The sequence below is a fragment of the Gasterosteus aculeatus genome, chromosome 11, assembly GCF_964276395.1.
Source record: "Gasterosteus aculeatus chromosome 11, fGasAcu3.hap1.1, whole genome shotgun sequence".
Lineage (NCBI taxonomy): Eukaryota > Metazoa > Chordata > Actinopteri > Perciformes > Gasterosteidae > Gasterosteus > Gasterosteus aculeatus.
In genome coordinates, this window is record NC_135699.1 from 13,884,466 (window position 1) to 13,906,685 (window position 22,220).

The 22,220-nt window shown below is 45.2% G+C and overlaps 2 protein-coding genes across 12 annotated transcripts in view; one reads left to right on the forward strand and one right to left on the reverse strand.

The window, feature by feature from the left end:
• The window catches only part of cacna1aa (calcium channel, voltage-dependent, P/Q type, alpha 1A subunit, a), a 64,337-nt gene extending 50,200 nt beyond the window's left edge, over positions 1-14,137 (forward strand). For 5 of the 11 annotated variants that reach the window (XM_078083923.1, XM_078083924.1, XM_078083928.1 and 2 more), the window contains 9 exons: positions 151-258; positions 1,157-1,260; positions 2,767-2,882; positions 2,993-3,125; positions 4,761-4,874; positions 6,185-6,223; positions 7,811-8,024; positions 8,181-8,590; positions 9,706-14,137. In XM_078083923.1, coding sequence (XP_077940049.1) covers positions 151-258; positions 1,157-1,260; positions 2,767-2,882; positions 2,993-3,125; positions 4,761-4,874; positions 6,185-6,223; positions 7,811-8,024; positions 8,181-8,590; positions 9,706-10,548 — 2,081 coding nt within the window. In that variant the 3' untranslated portion in view covers positions 10,549-14,137. The remainder of the gene's footprint in view (positions 1-150; positions 259-1,156; positions 1,261-2,766; positions 2,883-2,992; positions 3,126-4,760; positions 4,875-6,184; positions 6,224-7,810; positions 8,025-8,180; positions 8,591-9,705) is intronic. The other 6 variants (XM_078083926.1, XM_078083925.1, XM_078083927.1 and 3 more) reach the window with 6 other exon arrangements.
• Positions 14,138-15,644: 1,507 nt separating this feature from the next.
• ier2a (immediate early response 2a) lies at positions 15,645-18,246 on the reverse strand. Its single transcript, XM_040190187.2, has one exon. It carries the CDS (start codon positions 16,663-16,665, stop codon positions 16,072-16,074), a length of 594 nt encoding a protein of 197 aa, XP_040046121.2. The 5' UTR covers positions 16,666-18,246; the 3' UTR covers positions 15,645-16,071.
• Positions 18,247-22,220: the final 3,974 nt, after the last annotated feature.

A 22,220-nucleotide genomic window follows, 5' to 3' on the forward strand; every position in this document is an offset into this window, starting at 1 on the left:
TCAATCTGAATGGGTGAATGGTTGAACTGCTATTTATAAACATTCATACGTGTTCTGTAACTTTGGCATTAATATCCATGTAATATATGTAATATATGTGCATGTGTATCCGTATATACGTGCATGCGCGTGCTTGATGAATCTGCGTAGGTGGCATTGACAAGCACCAGATGGACGCAGAGCTGAGGAAAGAGATGATGGCAATCTGGCCCAACCTCTCCCAGAAGACTCTGGATTTGCTGGTTACACCACACAAGTGTAAGTTGCAGAGTGTTGTGCAGGCGCAGCAATGTGGCTCGGATGCAGCCGCCCTGTGTGCCGCCCACTGCTCCAACGTTGTTTCTCTTCACGCCACCTGAGGACCGCTTCTCTCAGTCAGTCTCTCTCTAACTGCTGCACCCTCTGATACAGCTGGCACGTTACCTCGCCCATGCACAAGACACGACAGGTGCACTGAGAAAAGCTCGGGCTGCACGTAGACACCAAACAACTAGACGATTCCCATTCTCCTGTGCTTACATTTAGCTACAGAATACACCCGACCCCTATCTCTCCCTGTGCCTCAGATCAGAGGGTGCCTCACTATAGATCAACCCTCTATAGACGTCTTTTCACTTCAGGGGCCAATCAGCTGTGTCCCCTAGGCTTGCTGTGCTTTAGATAGCGTATATATTTTTAGTCTTATTACGCTGAGAAGAAATGCACAGGTGCTAATGCACAGTTGCATGATCTGATATTTACTTCCGTTCTTGAAATGCAAGCGATTTGCTATTAGAATGTTTTGTGCAATCAAGTCCAAGTCAAGATATCACAGTTTTTATTTTTCATTCATTCTGTTTTTGTTGATAACTTTTGCATTGATTCTCGCGATCACTTGATTGCAGATTCCCTGGAGCGACTGAATTTTCTATGATCCCAATGAGTTGCTTTGGTTGCAAGGTTCTGTCTGTGATAACTGTAAATGCTATACCGAGTCAAACTAAAGTAAGTTACAGTTAAAAAGAAAAAAATCTCTCTGTGAAAAGACTACTTGCTCAATGTTGTGCGTGAGATGTTTCTCCGTTTGTGTGCATGCCTCACCCCTTTCTACCATTCCTCGCGCTCAGGGTCCATTCCAAAAGGTCTAATCTTGCAGGGTAACTTGTCATTCTCTCAGCAGCCACAGACTTGACAGTGGGGAAAATCTACGCAGCTATGATGATCATGGAGTACTACCGCCAGAGCAAGATCAAGCGCTCGCAGGCCCTTCGTGATGAGCAGGTACTGCTGTCTCCAGGGGGAATGCCGCTCCGCTCTACCTGCATCCGACCCTTTAAAGTCAAAGGCAGACTGACCGCACAGATTCCCAGGCTGCAGGGCTGCAGTCACATTCATATAAGCTTGGGCTGTGACAACCTCTGAGAAAAAAAAGGCTGACATAACGATGTGGACAGCCGCCTAAAAGGGGCATAAAGGGCAGCTGCAAACACACAAAAACACAAATCCAACTCTCCAACAGACAAAACAGTGCTGCCATCTGCTGGGCAAAGTTCATCACTCTTTGCTTTTTCAGTGCTTTTTTGTGTTTTGGCACAAATAAATGCAACGTAATTGTACTTTTCACATTTAAAATTCTAATTTACTGGATAATTTCCATCAGAGTGTAGCAGTTATTTAGCAGTTTCCCTGAGAAATCTTGGCTTGCCTTGAAGAAGGCGAGTTTGTTGTCAGAGCCCTTGAGGTGGACTGCTTTTAAAGATGCTGTAAATCCTCACTCCCCATCACTTATGCTTGTTAGCTGACTTAAAGATTTGCATCGTGACTGCATCATTGCTGCACCCTACCCTGAAGGTCCGGGACAGAGGGGATCCCCTCAACTTTGATTTTGCTGTACTTTATCTGAGTAAATCAGATGATGAGATGATATCTTGAATCAATGATATCAGAAGTAAAATATGATGGTCCCTAACAGGTTTATGCATCCAGCATGGACCGTAAACATAACGAGATGCATGCATCTGAGGACACTCACCAACCTGATGTCTCATTGCACGTGCAAAGACACTGTTGCACCGATGTCCACAAACCTTCTCCACCCTCTTCATCCTACCTTCGCAGTCCTCTAGGTTTATAAATTAAGAAGCTCAAAAGTGAAAAATTGTAATGCTAAAGAGGACCTGTGCTGTGCTACACCTCTCTCACCTTACTTCATGTGTTAGTTATTAGGTAGGACTGTTTAGACGTTTAAAGTAGATGACTTGTAAATGAATGACAGTGAACATAGCATTGTCTTATCCTGCATTTCAACTGCTATATGTTCCCATCCACAGGATTGTTCTAGTGTGTCTCTGCCGTGATGCCCTCCATCGACCTTTGAACGAGGCCCCCTTTTATTCCTCCCGTTTGATGTTGAGGTTCTGTTTTTCTGTCTAAGTGTCCGATGGAATCTGGAATGATCACTCTTATGATCATTCTCTTATAATTCCATACGCGGTGGGTGAATTCCACATCCTTATCGGACCTTACAAAGCCTGTCGATGGTTAGAGTCCCGCACTGAATGCCTCGAAGGGTCGGCGGTTCCCTCCATCCCCCCCTCAATTGCTCGAGACTCCCTCGCTCTCATTTATTCCCCCCTTTTACCTCATTACCTCTTTTGCCTGGCCTCGCATCAGCCGACAGCCCCCCTCTCTACCTGCCCCTCTGTTCCCTGCTCTGCCCCCTCTCCCCCCATTCCCCTGTCAGTCTGCCTGATAGCTGGCGACGGCCATGTTGTATATCTCACACAGAATCGAACGCCATTACTGTTTCAGCGCGTGGAGCCTCCTTCCCCCACCCAGGATGGGGGCCCGGGACTTAACAACGCCCTCCCTCCGCCCGAGACCACCGAGACCGTCAACAGCCTGTGAGTTGGATTCGTTTGTCCCGATTTATTTTAGTAAGGAGGTCGGTTTGTGGAAAGGCAGACAGATTAAGGACGAGTTATCTGGGATGGTGTGTTTGTGCGCGTCACAGGCCGGTGGAGGGGGGGGTCCCGGAGAGCCAATCATGGGTCACGGCTCGTGCTCAGGAGATGTCCCAGAAGGCTGGCAGCTGGACCCCCGAGGGACACCCTGAGGATGGCCTGGGACGCATGAGCAACTCTCAGGTAGAGAGTGCACACACGCGCGCACCCCCCCGGGACGACATCAAACAGCATTCACGCACTGCACAGATAGAAAATACGACCAACAAAGTACTCAAACACTCGACCCCATTCAACATTCGTGTTTTACTTTCATGTCATCGCATGAACTCCCAACGAAGCATTGAGGACACTTAAATGTTAAAATGATCTACGATCTTCATGTAGTTGCAAATCCATCTCCATTGAAATATGTGTCCCTGTTATTCATAACCTCTGTGTAAGGACATAAGGACATCAGGTTTGTGTTCCCTTCATTATAGCTGAAGTTAAAGTAGAAATACAGCAGGGTGTTAAATGGCTTCTTGTTCCATGTGTTAACTCTCCATTCTAGTCAAATCAGTATCAGTATTATGAACTTACGGTTGATGGTTTTCCAGGAGTTGAGGAAAAAAAGAATGCATCCTACTGCGGTCCTCTATAATCTGAAACCACCTTGTTAAAAACGAGAGAAGCTCAGAGCATATTGTCACATCTCTTCTGCCTCGCTGCCTTTATTGTTTCTACTCAGTAGGACATCTTCTAGTTATGATCTCCTCCGTAGACTTAAAAAAGAAAACCTTTCTTTGACTAGTTCCATGTCTCCTCGTTTCCTTCACCGGATGTTTCCACATGTCATTCAGAGTCTATCTGGCCCCTCTTCAGAGTGCTTCATGTCCCTGTCATCATAAACCTCTCTGCTTGTAGACCTCCTGGAGGGCCTGTATCAGTCAGCCCCCATAACAAAGCCACCTCTCTACATCCATCCGCAATTCGAGGTGTGGAGAAGTTTAAACTCAGGAGTTGCATAGAAGAGAGTGGCTGTCGCCTCTATTCAAATGACATCAATTGATGACCTACAGTTGAATAAGGCAGAAACAGAAACAACAACATGAGATTGTAGACACCAAATCCCCAAACCCTAAAATGTAATGAGAAGACAGACGTCAGTCAGCACATGCTGTAAGTGGTTATCCATTTCTTTAATTGCATAATTTAGAGTTTTTTTATTTCATTATAGTTAATGTTCGATCTCCACGTCTCTTTTTTAAATTGTGCCAGCTGCCAAATTCAGCTCCAGTTGTCAAGGTGTACTCCAAACAAAATAGACTTTCTCATTTTTGTGGTGGGAATTTGCTTGTTTATGACTTGATAACTTCATGTAAACCAAACTGAATTGCTTTAACGCAGTTAGTGTACTTGGCCTCAGCACCTGCAAACATTGTCATGTGATCAGTTTCCGGGATTCCCTTCAAATCCATTCCTGCTCCCGAGCTTCTCCATCTGCCATTGATGTCATTAAAGAGGGTATCTTTACATTTGCTTCCTGCTCCATTTTTGACAGCAGCCTTTGCAAAGCCAAAATTAGATTTTATTTGGAGTGTACTTATAAACTGAAGATCCAAACAATTTATTCCTTTTTTCATTCATCGCATAATTAAAAAAAAGAAAGAATTAACAAAGAAGGTTCCTCCTCACACACACACACACACACTCACCAAATTCTCCCACTGACTATTTTTAACTCTGAGACCCTCAATTCTCTGTAACAAACCCACCCACCCATCAGTTTTCATGGCGGCCGTCACACCATCTCCTGCTCTGCTGCTCTGCTTTCAGACGGTAGAGATGAGAGAGATGGGGCAAGATGGTTACTCGGATACTGAGCACTTTCCACCAATGGAAGGCCATGGCAGGGCCGCTTCCATGCCCCGCCTCCCAGGCAACAATCAAGTGAGCAGCATTCTCATCTTTCCACTCTCTCTCTATTTACCCCATCGTCTCTGTTCCTCGTCTTTTGTTTGAAAAGATCACATTCTCAAAAGGTCCGACTTGTTTCTCAAACATTTATTGCTGTGGTTGCTGGAATCCTTGTTGGGGAAAGTTTGGCTGGTGGGGTTTTTTGCTAAATGAAGACCTTATCGACAAATTCCTTTTACTACTGGTGTGGTTCTGAACGGTTTCATTTTTTAAGCCAAAGGACCAACAACAATGTGAATGATGTCAAACAGGATGTGCTGTTGGTACCATATTTTTGGCTAAAGCCTCAAACGTTGACCTTTGAATTCCAAAGGACCGCAGCAAGGCAAAGTGAGACCTTCGGCTCATCATCCTCTCCTGTTGTCATCTCTTCCTCTCATCCTGCCTCCTGCATGGAGATTTTTATCCATGGGTGTTTCCATCCGACACACTCATGCATTTTATCCTGTTCCATACCTCGATGAGTGCTCTAGTTGTCTTATGCGCACAACATATTTTTAAATACATACAAACACGCACTATACACACTTACACACCTCCCTGCCCTGTGATCATTTATTTTCTCTTTTTTTTTTGGTTTGGTACTCGTTTCTTTGATTTGTTTTTCTACTAAACTGCCTCTTCCTTCCTGTCAAAGGTTTTGCCCGTGCTGAACTCTTTGGATTTTGAGGGCTTTTTCTTTGTTTTGTTTTATTTTTCAATAAGGACCGGAGGCAGCAGTAAATTACGCGTTACATTTGTGTGTGTGTGTGGGTGCGTGCGAGTGTGTGACATATGTACGTGGGTCCCACAGTTCTTTCTGTGTAATGAATCTCCTCCTGAGTCACTTCTGCCTGTCAGTCTGAGTTAAGTGTATGAGTGTGTGTGTGTGTGGATATCCATCTGTGTACTTTGCTGATTGTCCTCATTGCTGTTGTGACCGTAGGGGCTGTTGTTTGAGCATTTTCATGGTGACCTTGTCTATATAACCCTGTTTCCCCCCCCCCCTCCAAGTTTCTGTGGTAAGTGTTTCTCTTCCACCTTCACTGCTTCTTCAGTGTCTAATCAAACTCTTATTCTCTGTCCCTCCTTCTGTCTTCTTCCTCCCCCTCTCCGCTGTTGAACCTCCACCTAACACTCTTTTTTCTTTGTACTCCACTGTACCCCATTTCTCTCTTCTACTGTGAATCAACCCATTCCTGTCTCCCTTACTCTCCTTCCTTCTTCTTGGTTTTGTGTGAATGTGTGACGACGCCTCCGTGGCTCTTTTTGCGTGTGCGTGCGTCTTCTCTGTGCTCATACAGCAGCGGAGGAAAGGGAGACAACGTGGCAGTAACCTCAGTGTATGTACCCTGTCTTCCCAAGTCTTGTCTTTCTCCTCCTCCTCTTCTCTCCCCTTTAACTCTCGCGCCCTCTTGCAACCTCTCTTGTCGCCATTTGCCATTTCTCCGTATTCTGTCGTCATCGCCATCACGACAGCGGTTTTCTTTGCCGATCGGATCGGGGAAACCTTTTCTGGCATGACCTAATCTGACACAGGGCCAGCTTCCAAAACGCACCCCAGCATTTGCTGCATCTGCGCACGTCCCCTGTGGTCATCAACGGTCGCGCCCCACTGTCCCGTGTCCTCTGTGTCTCTGCTGCTCTCTCTGTCAGCTGCTGCTCGTGCTCCTCCGCTATCTGTCTTCAGGTCCCCCCCCGCCTGTCTCGCGAGTCTCCATTCACACCTGCATGCACGGAATTTGTTTGGAATGTGCTTAGGAGGGAGTGTGTTTTTGTGCGAGAGAATGTGAGGTGAGAGACAGAGAGAGGGTATGTGACGTGTGTGTTGTTGGGATTCTCTCAGTGCTCGTCCTCTGAGGCCAGATGAATCGGTGATGAATAAATCCATCACCTGGCATTCGATTCGTCTAATGCGCAATAACTGGGGAACTGGCCCGGCCCAGCAGCCGAAAGGACCCAGCACTGGAGAAACCCCGATGCGGTTTGCGTGACCCGGTCGGCGGCTTGTGCCACCGTAGGCTCTGTCCTGCTGTCCCATCTCAGAGCGCGAAGCCTCGGCACTGCAGAGGAGGTTCTCGTTTGGCTAGATGACTCAGGGCAACCCCCTGTGTGCCTGCATGGCTGCAGCAGAGTAGAGGAAACAGAGGGGTTTGGTGAAGCCTGGAATGTGTCATGTTTTGGGGGTTTTGGATGGCCGGGACGGAGGACTGCTGCAAGTCGCAGTGACATTTCTATCTCCTTTTTTTACTTTTACGAAGCCAGTTGCAGAAGCATGGAAGGCATGGCCGTTTGAGATCATCTCTTTTACTTTATTTCACGTTATTCTTTTTCTTATATACTTTTTTCTACTCCTCTGTATCAGGGTTCGGCTGTTAGCACAGTTTCAGCCCTGAGACAGTTGGTCTCATCAGGTGGTCACTGCAGGTGGAATGGAGACACAAGCCTGTTATATGAATTCTTAAAACATATATTATTTTATTCACCTGGTAACATACAAGATCAAAAACACTATCTGAAAATAGTTAAATTTTATATTAGCGTTTTATATTTTATTAGCATTACTCTGCTCATTGGACTTCATTTGAAACAGGAGTTCTTCACATTGGATCCTGTTCAGCAGGTTGGTGCAGAATGACAGACATGACAAATAATCATTTGTTTTGATAATTACAGAAATAATTCTGATGCAGCACCAAGTCTGCTTTCTGCCGATCCCTGCCCTATAAAATGTATATATTTTAAAATGTGTAGTTGGGCTTTCATTGGGTTTCAAGAAACGGGTGCCAAACATACCTACGCACACATCGCAGAATGTCCCTCGAGCCTTGCAGCCAACACTCGACAATCAAAGGAAACTTCTCTCCCTGCATCTTTCCCTCTTTCTCCCTCCCTTCCTCGGGGGGGGTCTCTCCCTCTCTCTCTCACAGACCATCAATGACAGCAGTTCCATGAAGCGCTCGGCCTCGTCGCTGGGCCACAGCAGGTGTGGGCGGGGCCAGAGAGACAGAGGAGGTGCAGACGACTACAGCATGGAGTGTGTACCCGAGGAGGGGAGGACTTCCAGACATGGACACCGCCGAAAAGACCGGGGCCATCGTGCATCTGAGAGGTCCCTCTGTCGCTACACGGAGGGTGACACAGGTGTGAGAGACCACACACACACAAATAACCACATGTATAGATAACAACGGCATGATGCTGTTAACGCAGATGCAACAATATAATACAAATTATTTTATATTTATATTCCTTATGTTGTGTTTGTATCTAATCTCATAGCAATGTTTTTTCGTCAAGGCCTGGGCACAGACCTGAGCACGACCACCCAGTCAGGGGACCTCACGTCCAAGGACAAGGATCGCGACCGAGACCGCGGCCGGTCCAAAGACCGAAAGCACCACCACCACCATCACCACCACCACGGCTCAGTGGACAAGGAGCGCTATGTAGCAGAGCGAGGGGCCGACTACGGACACAGGAACTCCCGCGACAGAGAGCACGAGAGGGACCACGACAGGGAGCACGACAGGGAGCACGACAGGGACCACGACAGGGACCACGACAGGGACCACGACAGAGACCACGACAGGGACCACGAGAGGGACCACGAGAGGGACCACGAGAGGGACCACGACAGGGAGAGGGAAAGGGACCGCCGCTGGTCAAGATCGCCCAGCGAGGGTCGCGAGTGCATGACGCACAGACAGGTGGGCTTTCGGGAACTTTGTGTCCACGTGGTGTCTAGTTTGAAAAGAGAGTGTTATGCTGAAAAATGCTGAAGAAGAGCCTCTAGTCGGATTGACTGGTTAACCGGTGCTAGTTATTAAAAAAAACACTGTTCAGTGTGACATTTTTTATGTGGTTTTATTATGGAAGCTTTTGTCAGAGACCACTTGATAAGGTAAAACAGTCCTCATAAATACAATAAAGTCACACCTCTCAAGAAAGAATGTGGTTTGATGAAGAATAGAAATGATTATTATGGGACCACGTTACTTTTTGCTGCTGCCCTGAATATGTTTAAGTCCATGCACGCAATATTCTGCGTGTGATTATGTCAATACAAGTAAATGTTTGTCATGGGAAGTCTTTGTTATCAAATCACTGTTAAACCCAAACAAATATGCATACAAATGTATATTTGTGTACCTGACTGCTGTCTTTATCTTCCCTTCCTTAATGTTTTGAAGTGCCAACGTTCCCTCATGTTCCCTCCACTACCTTCCCTCTCCAAACACGTCATCTAAAGCTTTTCCTATTAAATTTGGAAACGAAGAGATGATAACCTCCGTGATGCACCCCGTTCAGTCATATATATTGATTTGTTTGTGTTATAACTTGTTTTACAAAAGCAGACTAATTGGGGAAGAATCGTTTCCTGTCCCCAAATTAATTTTTGCCTTTGTGTGTTAAAAGAACTGCATACATACACTAACAACAAGTTGAAACCAAACACATTTTTTGTCCGTTTATTCATCATATTTACCCTGTACCTCATTTGTTGCTCCAGAAATCAACCCTTTACCCTTCTTTTCTCCTGTCGTCTTTTGTTGTCTCTCCTCTGCGTGACATGTTGCTTGTCTGTGCACGGTGCTGTTTGGAACCTCATCTTTTTTGTCCACATCCTCCTTTCTCCTCCACTCCATACACATGATGACTGGTGCTTTTATGCTTCCTCTTGCTTTGGGTCCTGTTTGTGTCTTTGCATTCTTTCTTTCCCTTTGTTTCATACTCTACCTCTCCCACGCTCTTTATTCTACATGTTCTGTCGTTGAATTTGTGGTTCGTTCTTTTTATTTGCTTTATTTCACTTTTCGTGTAGGGCAGTAGTTCGGTCAGCGGAAGTCCCGTCCCCTCGACCTCGGGGACCAGTACGCCCCGACGAGGCCGTCGACAGTTGCCTCAGACCCCCGCAACACCTCGGCCGCACGTCACCTACTCCCCCGTGGTCCGCAAGGCCATGCCCGCACCGCCTGGGGGGGCGCAGGGGCGACCCCCGGCCCCGGCCCCCCGCCGCTTTTCTCCTGAGCCTCCCCAGGGACAGGGTCCTCCTCCAGCCGGCCCCCCGATGGCTCACCATGGCGCATCCCGCCAAGGTCACCACCCCCCGGCTCGCTGGGGAGACTCAGGTGGAGGAGGCGGCTCCATAGAAGGGGATGGCTGCTTCTACGATCAGGACTACCAGGACTACGAGCCCCACCATGAACCACCTGCCTATGAGCAGAACCCCTCGCAGGGTGGCAACCCCCACCCGCATTCTCTAGCCAACCACCCGCTGCCGCCTCCTCCACAACCGCAGCCACATAACCCCCATCCCCTCCCTCCCCCCCAGCCGCACCCTGTAAACAACCCCCACCCCCACCCCCACCCTCACCCTCACCCTCATCCCCAGCCCCACCCTCAGCCCAGTCGCGTCTCAGCCAGGACTGCCGGCCAAGCACCGCCCCCCACCACCGCCCTGACGGGGCCAGGGCCGGGCCAGATGCAGCCTGCCGCCCAGCGCCGCTTGCCCAACGGCTACCGCTCTTCATCGCCATCCACACATCCCCATGGACCTCCGCACACGGGGCCTCACAAGGTGCCCCCTCCAGCCGGCCATCCTAGAGGTCCCCGCAAGGGCCTGCATGAACCGTACAGCGAGACGGAGGACGATGACTGGTGCTAGCCCCCTGGGGAAGGGGGATGGGGGGGGGGGGTGTAAGGAGGAAAAGGGATCGACGGACGGGGGGAAAAGATGGCGGCGGGACGCTCTGAGCCAGGGCTCTGACTGCCAAGGGAAACCTTGAATCTTTCTTTCTTGCCTGTTCAATGTTTTCCTCTCCCGCCACTGCTTGGCACGTCCAGGCGATGCTGGGCTAGAGGAAGGGATGGGTTTCAGGATGAAGGGGTGGAACAAGAATGCCGAGGCAGGATCTGAGGGGCAACCACCTCCATGTTCTGCTTGCATTGTTGTTGCATTCATATCTTGATGCCAAATAAGACCAACCCAAACTTCAGTATTTAAGGATGCAAGCAGGAAGGGTGACGGACCCTAGTCGTTGTGTGTCTTAAATTCCGCCTCTGGCAACGAGCTACAGCCACTTACAAGATGTCAAGAGTTGCGACTCGACAAAAGACACTTTACAAGCAGAGACAAAAGAAAGACCACTGTTTTTTGTTGTTGTTTTTTTTGCATCTCAAAGCTAACGTCAGTTAAGTTAGCTGCAAAAAAAGAATCAAATCCAAATCTCCCGCCCACCAGTTGAATATTGATGAGTTTTATCATCTGTGTTTTTAAATAAGAACAAAAACTGTCAATGAGCCCTCCGCCTGTATGAGGTGAGAAGGCTGGCTGAGAGAGTTGTGGATTGTTGCGCTGGGTCGATGAGTCCCGTGGTCAAAATCTACGACGACAGGACGGGTGTGTTTGGGATGTTCAACGTTGTTCCCTGCTCCCCGGAAAAAACAAAACAATGTATCCATCCTCAGCCCTCCCCCTGCGAGAGAAGAAAAACCGAAACGTGGAGATGGGTTTCAGAAACAACAAACAAACCTGTAGCTGTTTTCTGCGGTATTTCTTCTTCTTCTATTCCTGCCTCTTCTTCCTCCTTCTCTTTAACTTCTTCAAAACATTGAAGCTTGAATCTTCTGTTGCACCCCACACAGCTTCGTTTTTTAGACTTGCGGAGTTGTACACCTTGTGGAATCCTGCATGAATGATACAAAAAAAATAATAATAATAATAATAGCATTAATGAGAATTTACTGTATGTGGGGGCGATATTCTATTGGTCCTTTCTGTTGTGGTCTGCAGGGTTTCTCTCTTTTTGATTAAAAATGCCTTTCTGTTTCTCTATCTCCCTATGACATTCCTCTCACTTACCTTCATTTACACTCAAAGCAAGTGACAGAACGTTATAGGGAGGTTCATCGCTGCAATGTGTAACTAAACTGAACGAAATGATTACTTTTTGCTTGCTTGTCTGAATATTCCGTGCGAGATGCCTGCCACTGATACAGCTGGAATTGCACATATTTTTTGTGGAGTCAACTTTTTGTAATAATAGTGGAACAACGACACACGGGGAAGCAGGGTAAAGTGGCTAAAAGATGCGATGTCCATATTGGTGAACAAGTCCGACAAACCGTAACATCTCAAAGTCTTCCACGGTTTGGGGTTCAAACAGGGACATCCGAGAGAAAGAGACCAATAGACAGGCGGCAAAAGGAGAGTAACTCTTCATTGTTGTTTCTTTGTTATTGACCGTAATGATGGATGAACAGATAATATAATAACTTCTAATGATCATGATGATCTTGATAATGGGACCGATTATCCATTTTTGGTTTGATATTCTGTTCTGTATGTTTGTTTGTTTTGTTTTTTCGGAGCTCAGCTAATCATTTTTCCAACCCCGGGGGTGGAGCTCAAGCCCACAGTTGCATTGTGGGAGAATGAGTCAGCAGGTCATGCATGATTCTGAGATGATCCATAGCAGTCAATAGGTCTGCCTTTCTCCTCACGGGTTTTTCAAAGCCCATATAGAATTTGGACGACGGGGGAATTTTAGTCCCCTTTAAAAAAAGAAAAACAGCAGTTTAAACGGATGCATCTTCTCTCCTGCGGACGCTAAAGCAGAGTTCCACCACCGCTTGTGACCTTCCAGTGGTGCTGTACGACAAACACTGTCCCTCTAGTCTTTTGTACTTCTCCTCCAACTTCACTTGTGATTCAGAGTTGTTCTACGGTATATGCGCACCAAGAAAACTGCTTAGCTCATTCTCTCACTTGTAAACCACCTTTGTCTGTGCTCACCTGGTGTAAACACCGGCGACTGTATCGCACAGTGCAGGTGGGTTGGAGAAAAGATGTCTTGGCCTTGTCATGGTCATGGAAAACATCTGTGTGTGTATCACTTGTGTATATCTTGTATTTATTTCTGTGTGTTACTCTGTGTGCCTCAATCCAACACTTGTCACTAACGCACACCACTGTCCACCCTAACGTTATTCTTTTCATTTGTATTTGTTTGGCCTACGTTTTGCTCGGAGGCCTATCACACGTTGACCAGAGAATGCACCGTAAAAAAAAATCGAAAAGAAAAAAAAACTGCCTATTAGTGTCTTTCCAACATCAGTGGAATGTCACAGACAAGTATTTTTTCAAATCAGAAAGCACACCAAGTATGTAGCTGCTGGTTGTGGTGTGTGTGTGTGTGTGTGTGTGTGTTAGTGGGGGTTCCATGTATGAGTGTGTGTATGTGTTTTAGATGCTTTCTGGGCGTTTTGTTTTCGTGTTTACTTTGCTTTATATTTTTTTTTCTCTCCAGAAATCCTTTTGAAATCTTTAAGATGTTTTAGTCAAATTATTGTAACGATCTTTGACTTTGTAATTGTTTGTGTGTGTGTGTGTGTGTGTGTGTGTGTGTGTGTGTGTGTGTGTGTTGTCAGACACCCCCTGAATGAAACATGCAAAGCCCCAAACATTCACCATCCATCTTTGTGTCTATACTGCAGTGGAAACCACTAACACGCTGATTATCCACACAAAGTCTTCAAAAAGCAATGTATAGCCGCTACTGAGAAGAGAAAAAAAAAACGTTTTTTTTAAGTAAGATTTAAAAAACAAGGAAAAAATATCTAGTTCCAGAAATGCATGTGCTATGTGCATGCCACACCGTGGGTTAACAGTCATCTTCAGGACATAAAAGAAAAAGCAGATAAATGAATTCAGAGGAATTAAAAAAAAAAAAAGATATATAGGTAGATAGATGTTTTTAAAAAGCAATGTTTCCTTTTTTCTTCTATTTTTGAAAACAAAAAAGGTTAAAAATTACCAAAAAAAAATGTTTAAAGATTAAAACCACAAAAGAGGCTTTGGTGAGAGTTTATTTTCGTCTGTTACATGGGGTTGAGGCACAACACAACCATGTTTGCGACACCACAATAGGAACTGTTTTAAAAAAATATATATACAAGCAAAGAAAAGTAAGTACAGTTCGGGTGGTGTATTCTTCCTTCTACTTTTTGTGGGGGTCACAGGGTGCAGCAGAGAGCCAATTCTGATGATGTACTCATTAAAACTGGCTGTGGAACCTTTGATCTCTCACGCACTCCCTCTCTCTCTCTCTCTCTCTCTCTCTCTAACTCTGTCTCTCTCACACTCTTATCTTATCTGTCGCACTCTCAAGCTGTCTCACCGCTATTTCTACAAGTGCATTTTGTAATTCCAAACAGAACTCTTCCTAAAGATTAAAATCCAGAGAGAATGCAAACCGCTTTGCCTCATTTCTTGTTCATGTTATTGCTCGAGTGTTTGGATTTTGTGTTTTCGGTGCGTGTGGCTCAATTTGTGGTTTAAAGGCGTCCTGAGGGTTTTTTGTGTAAACAAAAAAAAGAGTGCTATGATTTCAAACATTGTTTACATGTATATATTTTTTTGCTTGCTTATTTCTGGCATTCCTCAGTGCATCACAGCCCCCCCCCCCCCCCCCCCTGTTGGCAGGAATGTGTATTGTGGACACGGTAAACAACATAGAGGCCCACTCAAAAACCTCCAGCGTACCTTTTAGAGCTGCATCGATTTGTTCTTTCGGCCACTCGAAGGCAGCAAAATAAGCAATAAATAGAACAGTGACATGCTTACCCTTTTAACTTATTTTGAAAGTCCATTATATTTGCTTTGTTTGGCCTTTTAATGGCATCGGATGCAAATAAGACTGCTTTTACCAGCTAGTTGATAATTTTCCTGACTGCCGTTTGGTGTTGGGCCGGAAAACTTGGTCAGATTGAGAGTAAATGAAAGGGCTTTGAAATCAAGAGTGAATTTGAAGATGACCTGAGGGGAACTGCACAGTTGTCTTATAATTTGACGTGAATACATCGTCAGCTTAAACCCATTCGTGAGCTCAGCTTCAATAAAGGAAACCTTAAAGGATTGTCTGTGGAATGACGACCATGAGGTACAATGAGAACACACGTGAGAGACAGAGCTAAGAAAGAGCCTACGTGTTCAGAGCAGTCTAAACATGTGTTTTCACAGACGTGTCCGGGCGGTTCCGGCCCCTCCTCCCGGCCCCGTGTGCGCAGACGGGGGAGGAGGGGGCCTCTGGTTTCAGCCGGAAGAATAAGCAGCTCAGCCTCATGGGGCTCACACAGGCACTTCCCCCCGCATTCCTTCCTCTTGTGTTCCTGGACTAACACCCTCCCCCACCCCCCCATAAACCGCAGCGAATCCCTGTTGTGGCCCGCTTTAGAGTCTTTGAGAGTGTGCTACCAAAAAAAAAAAAAAAAAACTCATTACTGGCAGCCAGTTTAAAAAAGGAACTACAGTTCTTGGTAGACTTTTGGACGCTTCGATCTTCCTTTTTCCAATTGTCTCTAATGGATTACTGATTATTTCCTACAATAACATTAATCAACTCCAGTCAGTGGATAATTCAATTTTGTACCTAACCTTTTGCACCCTCAACAAACGACCATAACCCTTCCTGAAGGCTCAAAGGACCCCAGTTGTTCCCAAATATATTCCTGGACCGTGGTTTAACAACCTCCCCCCTCACTCTTTGGACCCCAGTCTCCTGAATTGTCCTTGCCTTTGTTGTGTAAATCAGTATGGGGGATGTGGAAGTTGTGGGTAAAGGAAGCAAACTTCACACCCACGTTTCCTGTTGCACATAATTCTTGAGTACTTCGAATGACTTAGACCGTGTAAATGAAACAGTCTTAGCTACCACGCTGTCTGGCTTGTGGATTCCAGTTAACACACAAATTCACTCCAGATTCAGTACAAAAATGTTTAATAAATACTGAGGTAGTTGTCATTTATATGTACATTTGACTTCACATTTTCTTCACTGGTCCCCACTCTCACAGAATGTTACATTTGTTGAGCTGTACATTTTCATTGAGGCCCCATCCGGATACACCAATTTATTCAGTTCCGCCCTTCCCAGCTGTACTGAGCCGCAGCAGTGAGGCCAAAAAGTCCCCGGGACCTTTACGCACCACTGCGCTGCTCCGGGTGTTTCCCGTTACGTGGCCCGGCGCGTCCGGAGTCCTGCACGGGACTTTCCAGAACACCCGCGCGCACTATAGTCACCACCCCGGGTCTCTGTCCCGTGGTCGGAGGCCCTCGGCGGGCGCGTCCCCCGCACCCGTGGCCGCCGCGTCGTTGAGATGATCCGCTTGTGCAAATGTGCGCCAGGTTTCAACACGCCGCGATGGCCCTCTGCACGGGAATGGGGGATGGGGCTGCTCCCAGTTTACTGCTGCAATTCACGTAGTCCAGCAGCACGGAATTCACGGCGCTGAGCTGTTGGGGGCACATCGCCTGCTCAAGTTTGGCCTTCTTGCAAGGCAGGAAGTCCGGCTCCGTGGCCGCTTTGCCGCGTCTCTTCCTGGAGCGCTGCGCGGGGCCGGTCGGGCAAAGGTTCTCCTTGTTCTCGGCGTTGCCGCGCCGGTCGACGGCGGGGGAGGACACGGCCTCCTCCCGGGTTGAACCCCGGGGCTTTACGGGGTCGAGCGAAGCGGTGACCTGGAGCTCCATTTGGGCGCCCGAGGACTCTGCGGTCCGCTCGGCCGTCGAGTGTTGCTGCTGCGGTTGTTGTTGTTGTTGTTCGTGTCCTCCGGCCACACACTCCGCCGTTGCCTGGGCCGCGTGGTACATGTCCCGGGCGGATTTCATGACCAGCGTCAGGAGGAGGCTGCGGTGGAGACGGAGACCTCCTCTCTCGGTGCGGGAGCTGTACAGTTTCCCCAAAGCCACGACCATGATCCTCTTGGCCTCGGCGGTGACCTCCATGTCCCGGCTGGTTTTGAGAATTAGTCCCGGGTAAATAATCACTCGTTAATGTTTGTGCTTTTTCTTCCCCCACACACACACAATCTTCCCCCGCTGACTTCACACACAGACACGAAACAGACCGGGGAGCAGGACAAGTACTTATTACCTTGTTGACGTCACTGCCTCGGCGTCATAGGAACGAGCCCCGCCCCTTCGCCCTTCATGCCGGTCTGCTGTTTCTAGCAGCGCTGGATGCAGAGACTGTTAACGGCCACCGTGGCTATTTTTGATCTGTCGAGAAATGCATGTGTGAGCGTGCGGAAACATCGACGTGATGAGAAAACCGCACATGTGCTGATTAATCTGCATCCGCTGATGTAGCAACAAAACAAAAAAAAAATTGCAACGCCCTGCTCAAATGTTTAACCACGACTGCGAACCGGAGGAGAGACAGAAAATGAACCAAACAACTCCAAATCTTTCTTATTTACATAATTACTTCGCAAACGCCAGAAAGAATAGACGGAGTAGACATGTGAAATTGCATTGCGTGCTCTTAAGGATATATTTTCTAGCACCACCTACCAAGATATGTGCATTTCCAATTTCTCCAATAAACTCCAGCCTGCCTGTTAAATGCATCTCTATTGTGGCTATTTTACTATACACACTTAAACGTGAAACCACACCACATATTGAACGTGAAATAGCAGCCCATGTTAGTGTTCCAAAAGCCATGCAGGCCAAACATGCACCTGTCTCTGCACTGGATATAGACTGCATGTCCACCCGGTCATGACTGCTGATGGCATTTGGCTGCTGTTTTAAATGAAACATTTTCCATTGAGTTTTCATTTATTGAATCTAGGTCACACAAGTGGTGTTGCATAACTCAAACCGCACCAAAAATGGACAGGATATCCACAGTACAAATACTTTCGGATTTGTTTGATTCGCTAAAGCTGCAGCAGGAAAAAGTACAACTTTTGAAATAAATCCACTTCTAATCTCACACCAGGGATGAATACCATCCCGCCTGGAAAAGTGAAGAAAGCCTGCCTCGGATAGTGTCTGTTTTCTCTTTCACTCTCACCCATCCCCAGCGTGCGTGTGTGTGTGTGTGTGTGTGTGTGTTACTTCCTTTTTAAGAGAAGAGATGCCCATATTAGGCACATCCTGCTCCCGTGGCACATGCGGAGGAAAACCCGTGACGTGTCCGGGAGCCCTTGTTTCCTGAAGCCATTTAAAGTAACAGTAGCGCTGATTGCGTCAGAGCTCGCCGCTTCCCTAAACCCATATATGGGCAATGGAATCCATTTCACCGGGTTTTGACCAGACGCTGCTATGTACTCTTAAACACTATTTATAGATTGAACTTTATACACTGGTGATGTAATCAATATGACAGGATAGTATCACTGTACTTTTTTACCTTTCAGCCTCAGATTAAAAGAGGGTTTTTTTCCCCGAGCTGTCGTGTTCTTCCAGCGGAATTTGTGGTATGCAGTTGGTTTATTCAGGCGGTGGCTTTCCAACAAAACATTAGTTGAAGGGGATGACAGCCTGCGCTTCGGTTTAAATAAAATAAAGCCTTTAGGAATTTTGTTTTGACTTTTCTCTGTTATGGGAATGCATCAAATGAAGCACCGCATAAAAGGAAGGAAAATAAATAAAAATAATTCATAACCAATCCCGTTTATTTTTAGTTGATCAGTTGCCTCTCTTATAGTAACGACTTTATTGTGTTATAGTGAAAATAGCAACACCAACGACCAACAGTTCCTGCAAACAATTTTAAAGCTCAGCTCATGGTTTTGCTTCAAATCCTCATAATAGTTGCAGGGGAACATTTCAGTGAACCATAGATTAAAGAGGGCCCTCTTCTGGTCCTGCGAAGAACTGAGGCAAAATTGCACAGACCAGAAAAATTGTTCATCAAAATCAATTATTATTGACAACGGTTTTATCAATCCAATCAGAAAAGGGTTGAGTGTGTATTCTGTATTTCACATACTACAGCCGGGGAGCATTTCAAATACATTAGGGAACACATTGTCAGGTGGAGCCCACCTTAATCTGAGTTAAGTATTCTTCAGCTGTTCAAATTCCAGCACACCATAAAATATATGAATCTATTTATTTCCACTCTAGTCAGCCGTAAAACTCCACAACTTTCATGAGCCAAATAGTAAACATTTCATTGCGTTGCACAGGACATTGATCTCCTCTGCTAGAAACTCTGAGCTCTGCACAATTTATACACGTGCTGTCGCATTTTATTGTGTCCCCTTTGGTGAATATTAAGCAACTCCATAAGAAATTTAAGTTTGAGCTGCTGATCTGGAAAGTCGGAAGTATTTTGTGCAGACATTTCCTGCAATCATTTGTCTTGTCAGCCTTTCAACACTAGATGGGGCACTAAGAATGGGGATTAGAAAGACAATTTGATTGTGCTCTGGGCTTTGCATTTTTCTGGTTTAAGGATGCAAAGAAAGGAAGAGTTCTATTACTTTATTGCATATGGTTGATTTATTTGACATGTCTTCATCTAGTAACATTTACATCAGAAATCATGGGATATAGACTGACCATGACAAACCACCATAATACAATCACTGTTGATAGTTTGATTAAAACGGACAGGCTGTTTTTAAGGGCTGCTAAGGATATTAACAGTTCTTTAAACGTAGTTATATTCAATAACATGTTTTTACTTTAGTGAAGGTAGAATCAGTTATTTTACAGTCTCTACAAAATTTTGTTGTCATTTTCTTGTGCTTTCCTTGTTACAGAGCAGAATATAAAACATGCCAGTGACTACTGGCCTCGTGAGACAATTGTCATTTCAAGGAAAGTACTTCTCATGTTTGAAAGATGCACTATGGCCAAATGAGGGCAGGTACAAGTTTGTGTGCTAAAATGTTCATAAAGCATGGGTGAAACTGGTCGCACGTGGCTTGCAGTAAACTGCAGTTAGTTACTTCGGAAAAATGATTTCACAACAGAAATACAAATTAAAAACAGACCTTTACGATTTAGCTGTAAACATATTGTTACGCATGTAATCTATTTTTTTTAATGCATGATTGTAAATACATCACTACAAAACTCTTTTCTAGACCTTCATTTTGTTTGTTTGTGAGAAACAAATTAAAGCCCAGCCAGACGTCCCAAAAGCAGCTAAACGATGACAGCCAGCAAAAAAAAGAAAGGAAAAGAAAAGAGTCAGAGAATTTGTTACAAATCTTTTATTAAGATATTCATTATTTAATCCATTTTGACATTTTCTCTATGACTTGTATTTCTTTATTTTACAGTTGTTAATGTGCAATTACCTTTGATAATGTTGGGTCACAGTTACAGGGCTTTCACAAGGTTATTGGCACTTGGAACACAGAAATAGGATGAGCAGTACAGGATGACTCATGGCGCTACAGGGTTACAGAGGGCAAGGAGCAGGGGCATGGACCAGGGCAGACCAATTACTGCACAGGTTGTGTAGAAGCGCCGTTTCCGGGTAAGTATATACCTCATGCTGCGAGTGCACAACAAACAATCTGACCTCTGTGTGCGTCTATATATAATATACAGTATTTATCTATACATGTGTATAATCATATTTATATATGTACTGCTTAGTGACAAAAGGTTCCCCATGCCGTGCCACACCTCATCTATTCAAGTGTGTAGGTCTACATGTTTTGTAAACACATATGTTGAAGATACAGAAATGACAATGTGCGAAGAACGTGTTGAAAAAAGAAAAAAAGCAGGACATCACTCTTTTCTCAAATACACACAAAGTATAACGCAACCACTCATGCACACGATGCATATGAAGCAGTGTGCAAGAAGGTTGTGAGTGAGGTTACTTTTGGACATTGACATGTACAATAACCAGGGTTATTCTTCTTGAGGCTCATTAGGCTAAATATTGTGAATGGCTCAACGCAAAGAAAAAAAAAAATTCTGATGTATTATGGTTACTGTAAGAAACTACGGTTTGCCTCGTTTTAAAGGCTTTACATTTGCATCTGAACATCTTAGTTTTTTTGGTTTTCTATGGGAGACTCAATGCTTCTCTCAGGGTATTAATGGGAATAATTTCACTCTGATTTCTCCAATGTCTAATAGCCACCATCAATAACAGCCCTGTGACAATGGAACTAAATTCAGACCTTTGAGCAGTAATTTGTCTATTCCTCTACCTTATATGTTTAGGCAGGAACAGATTTAGTAGCCATCATGGTAAATAACAAAAAGGTATAATTCAATTTCATCGCTAAATTTAACATGAATGTATAATAGAGGATTTACTTTGAGATTCTTTAGTCTGACAAGTTTAAAGTCTGAAATGTCAGCTACACTGTATAACTTCTTGTGAGATCCCAGTAAACTGTGCTAATTTAAATGCACCAACTTTAGTTTGGTCATAATTTATAAAAAACATTTGAGTAATAACGGGAAGATGTAGTCAGAGTAGAACTGTAAACTGTGAAGCCACTAAGCCCATCAAAGATATTTATCATTCTAGAATCAACCAGCTAAACCCACTGCTTTGCCTGCAGAAACGCATGAATAAACCTGTGAAAGTGAAACACGACACCAGCTGCATGAAGGAGAGGAAGAACAAAAGTCTTCCAAGACACCGGAGAGGTATGTGGGGGAAGGGTGCATATGTGGCATCAACAGTCAAATGTAGAGCTTGCTGAGGTTTTGTTGTCATTACCCTTAAGAGAATACTTACAAGGTACTGCAGTTTTTGTTCCGTCCATATATCATCAAGTCAAACCATTTCAGTAAACCAATAACTTTGCTTCATCCATCATGTTATTTCTTCAACAAGGTTGACTCAACTGGCTTAAAGAAAACGTCAATCTCTTCAGGATTGTTACCCTGTACCGGTCTTCAGAAAATTAAACCTGCCCCCCCCCTCAGAAGGAGAAAGTAATCACATGTCTGTGAGAGCGATTCACATTCCTAATCTCACATCGACCATTTTGTCTTCCATCCATCTCCACCAGGAATGATGAGTCTTTGCTGCTAAACTCTTAGGTCATTCAAGAAGCTTCTAGCAAAACACTAACTTTTACATTAAAAAAAGGTCAGTTTTTTTGACATTTAATAATCAGATGCATCCAGCAACAGAAAGGAAGAACACTTGGGATTTAACTCAACAGTCATTTGGATTATTTACAGTAAGAATTTGTGCCACTGTTTGTTTCTTGTTACGTGTGCCACTAAACAAGAAACACATGCTGACATGGGAAAAAAAACAAAAACAAAAAAAAGGACAAATTCCACCTAAACGGGTTCAATTGCTACACATTTGTCAAAAGGTGCAGGTTCATTAAGGTGCAGAAACCTCCACTCTCATTGGAGGGTGCAAAATCATGTCAAACTCTTAAAACAAAACTGTCAACCATTTTGAATGTCCTTATTAGATACATGAATAAACTACGTACTAAAAAGACACGCTCTCCTTCGTTAGCAAAGAGCTGCTTCACACGCACGCACGCACGCACGCACGCACGCACGCACGCACGCACGCACGCACGCACGCACGCACGCAC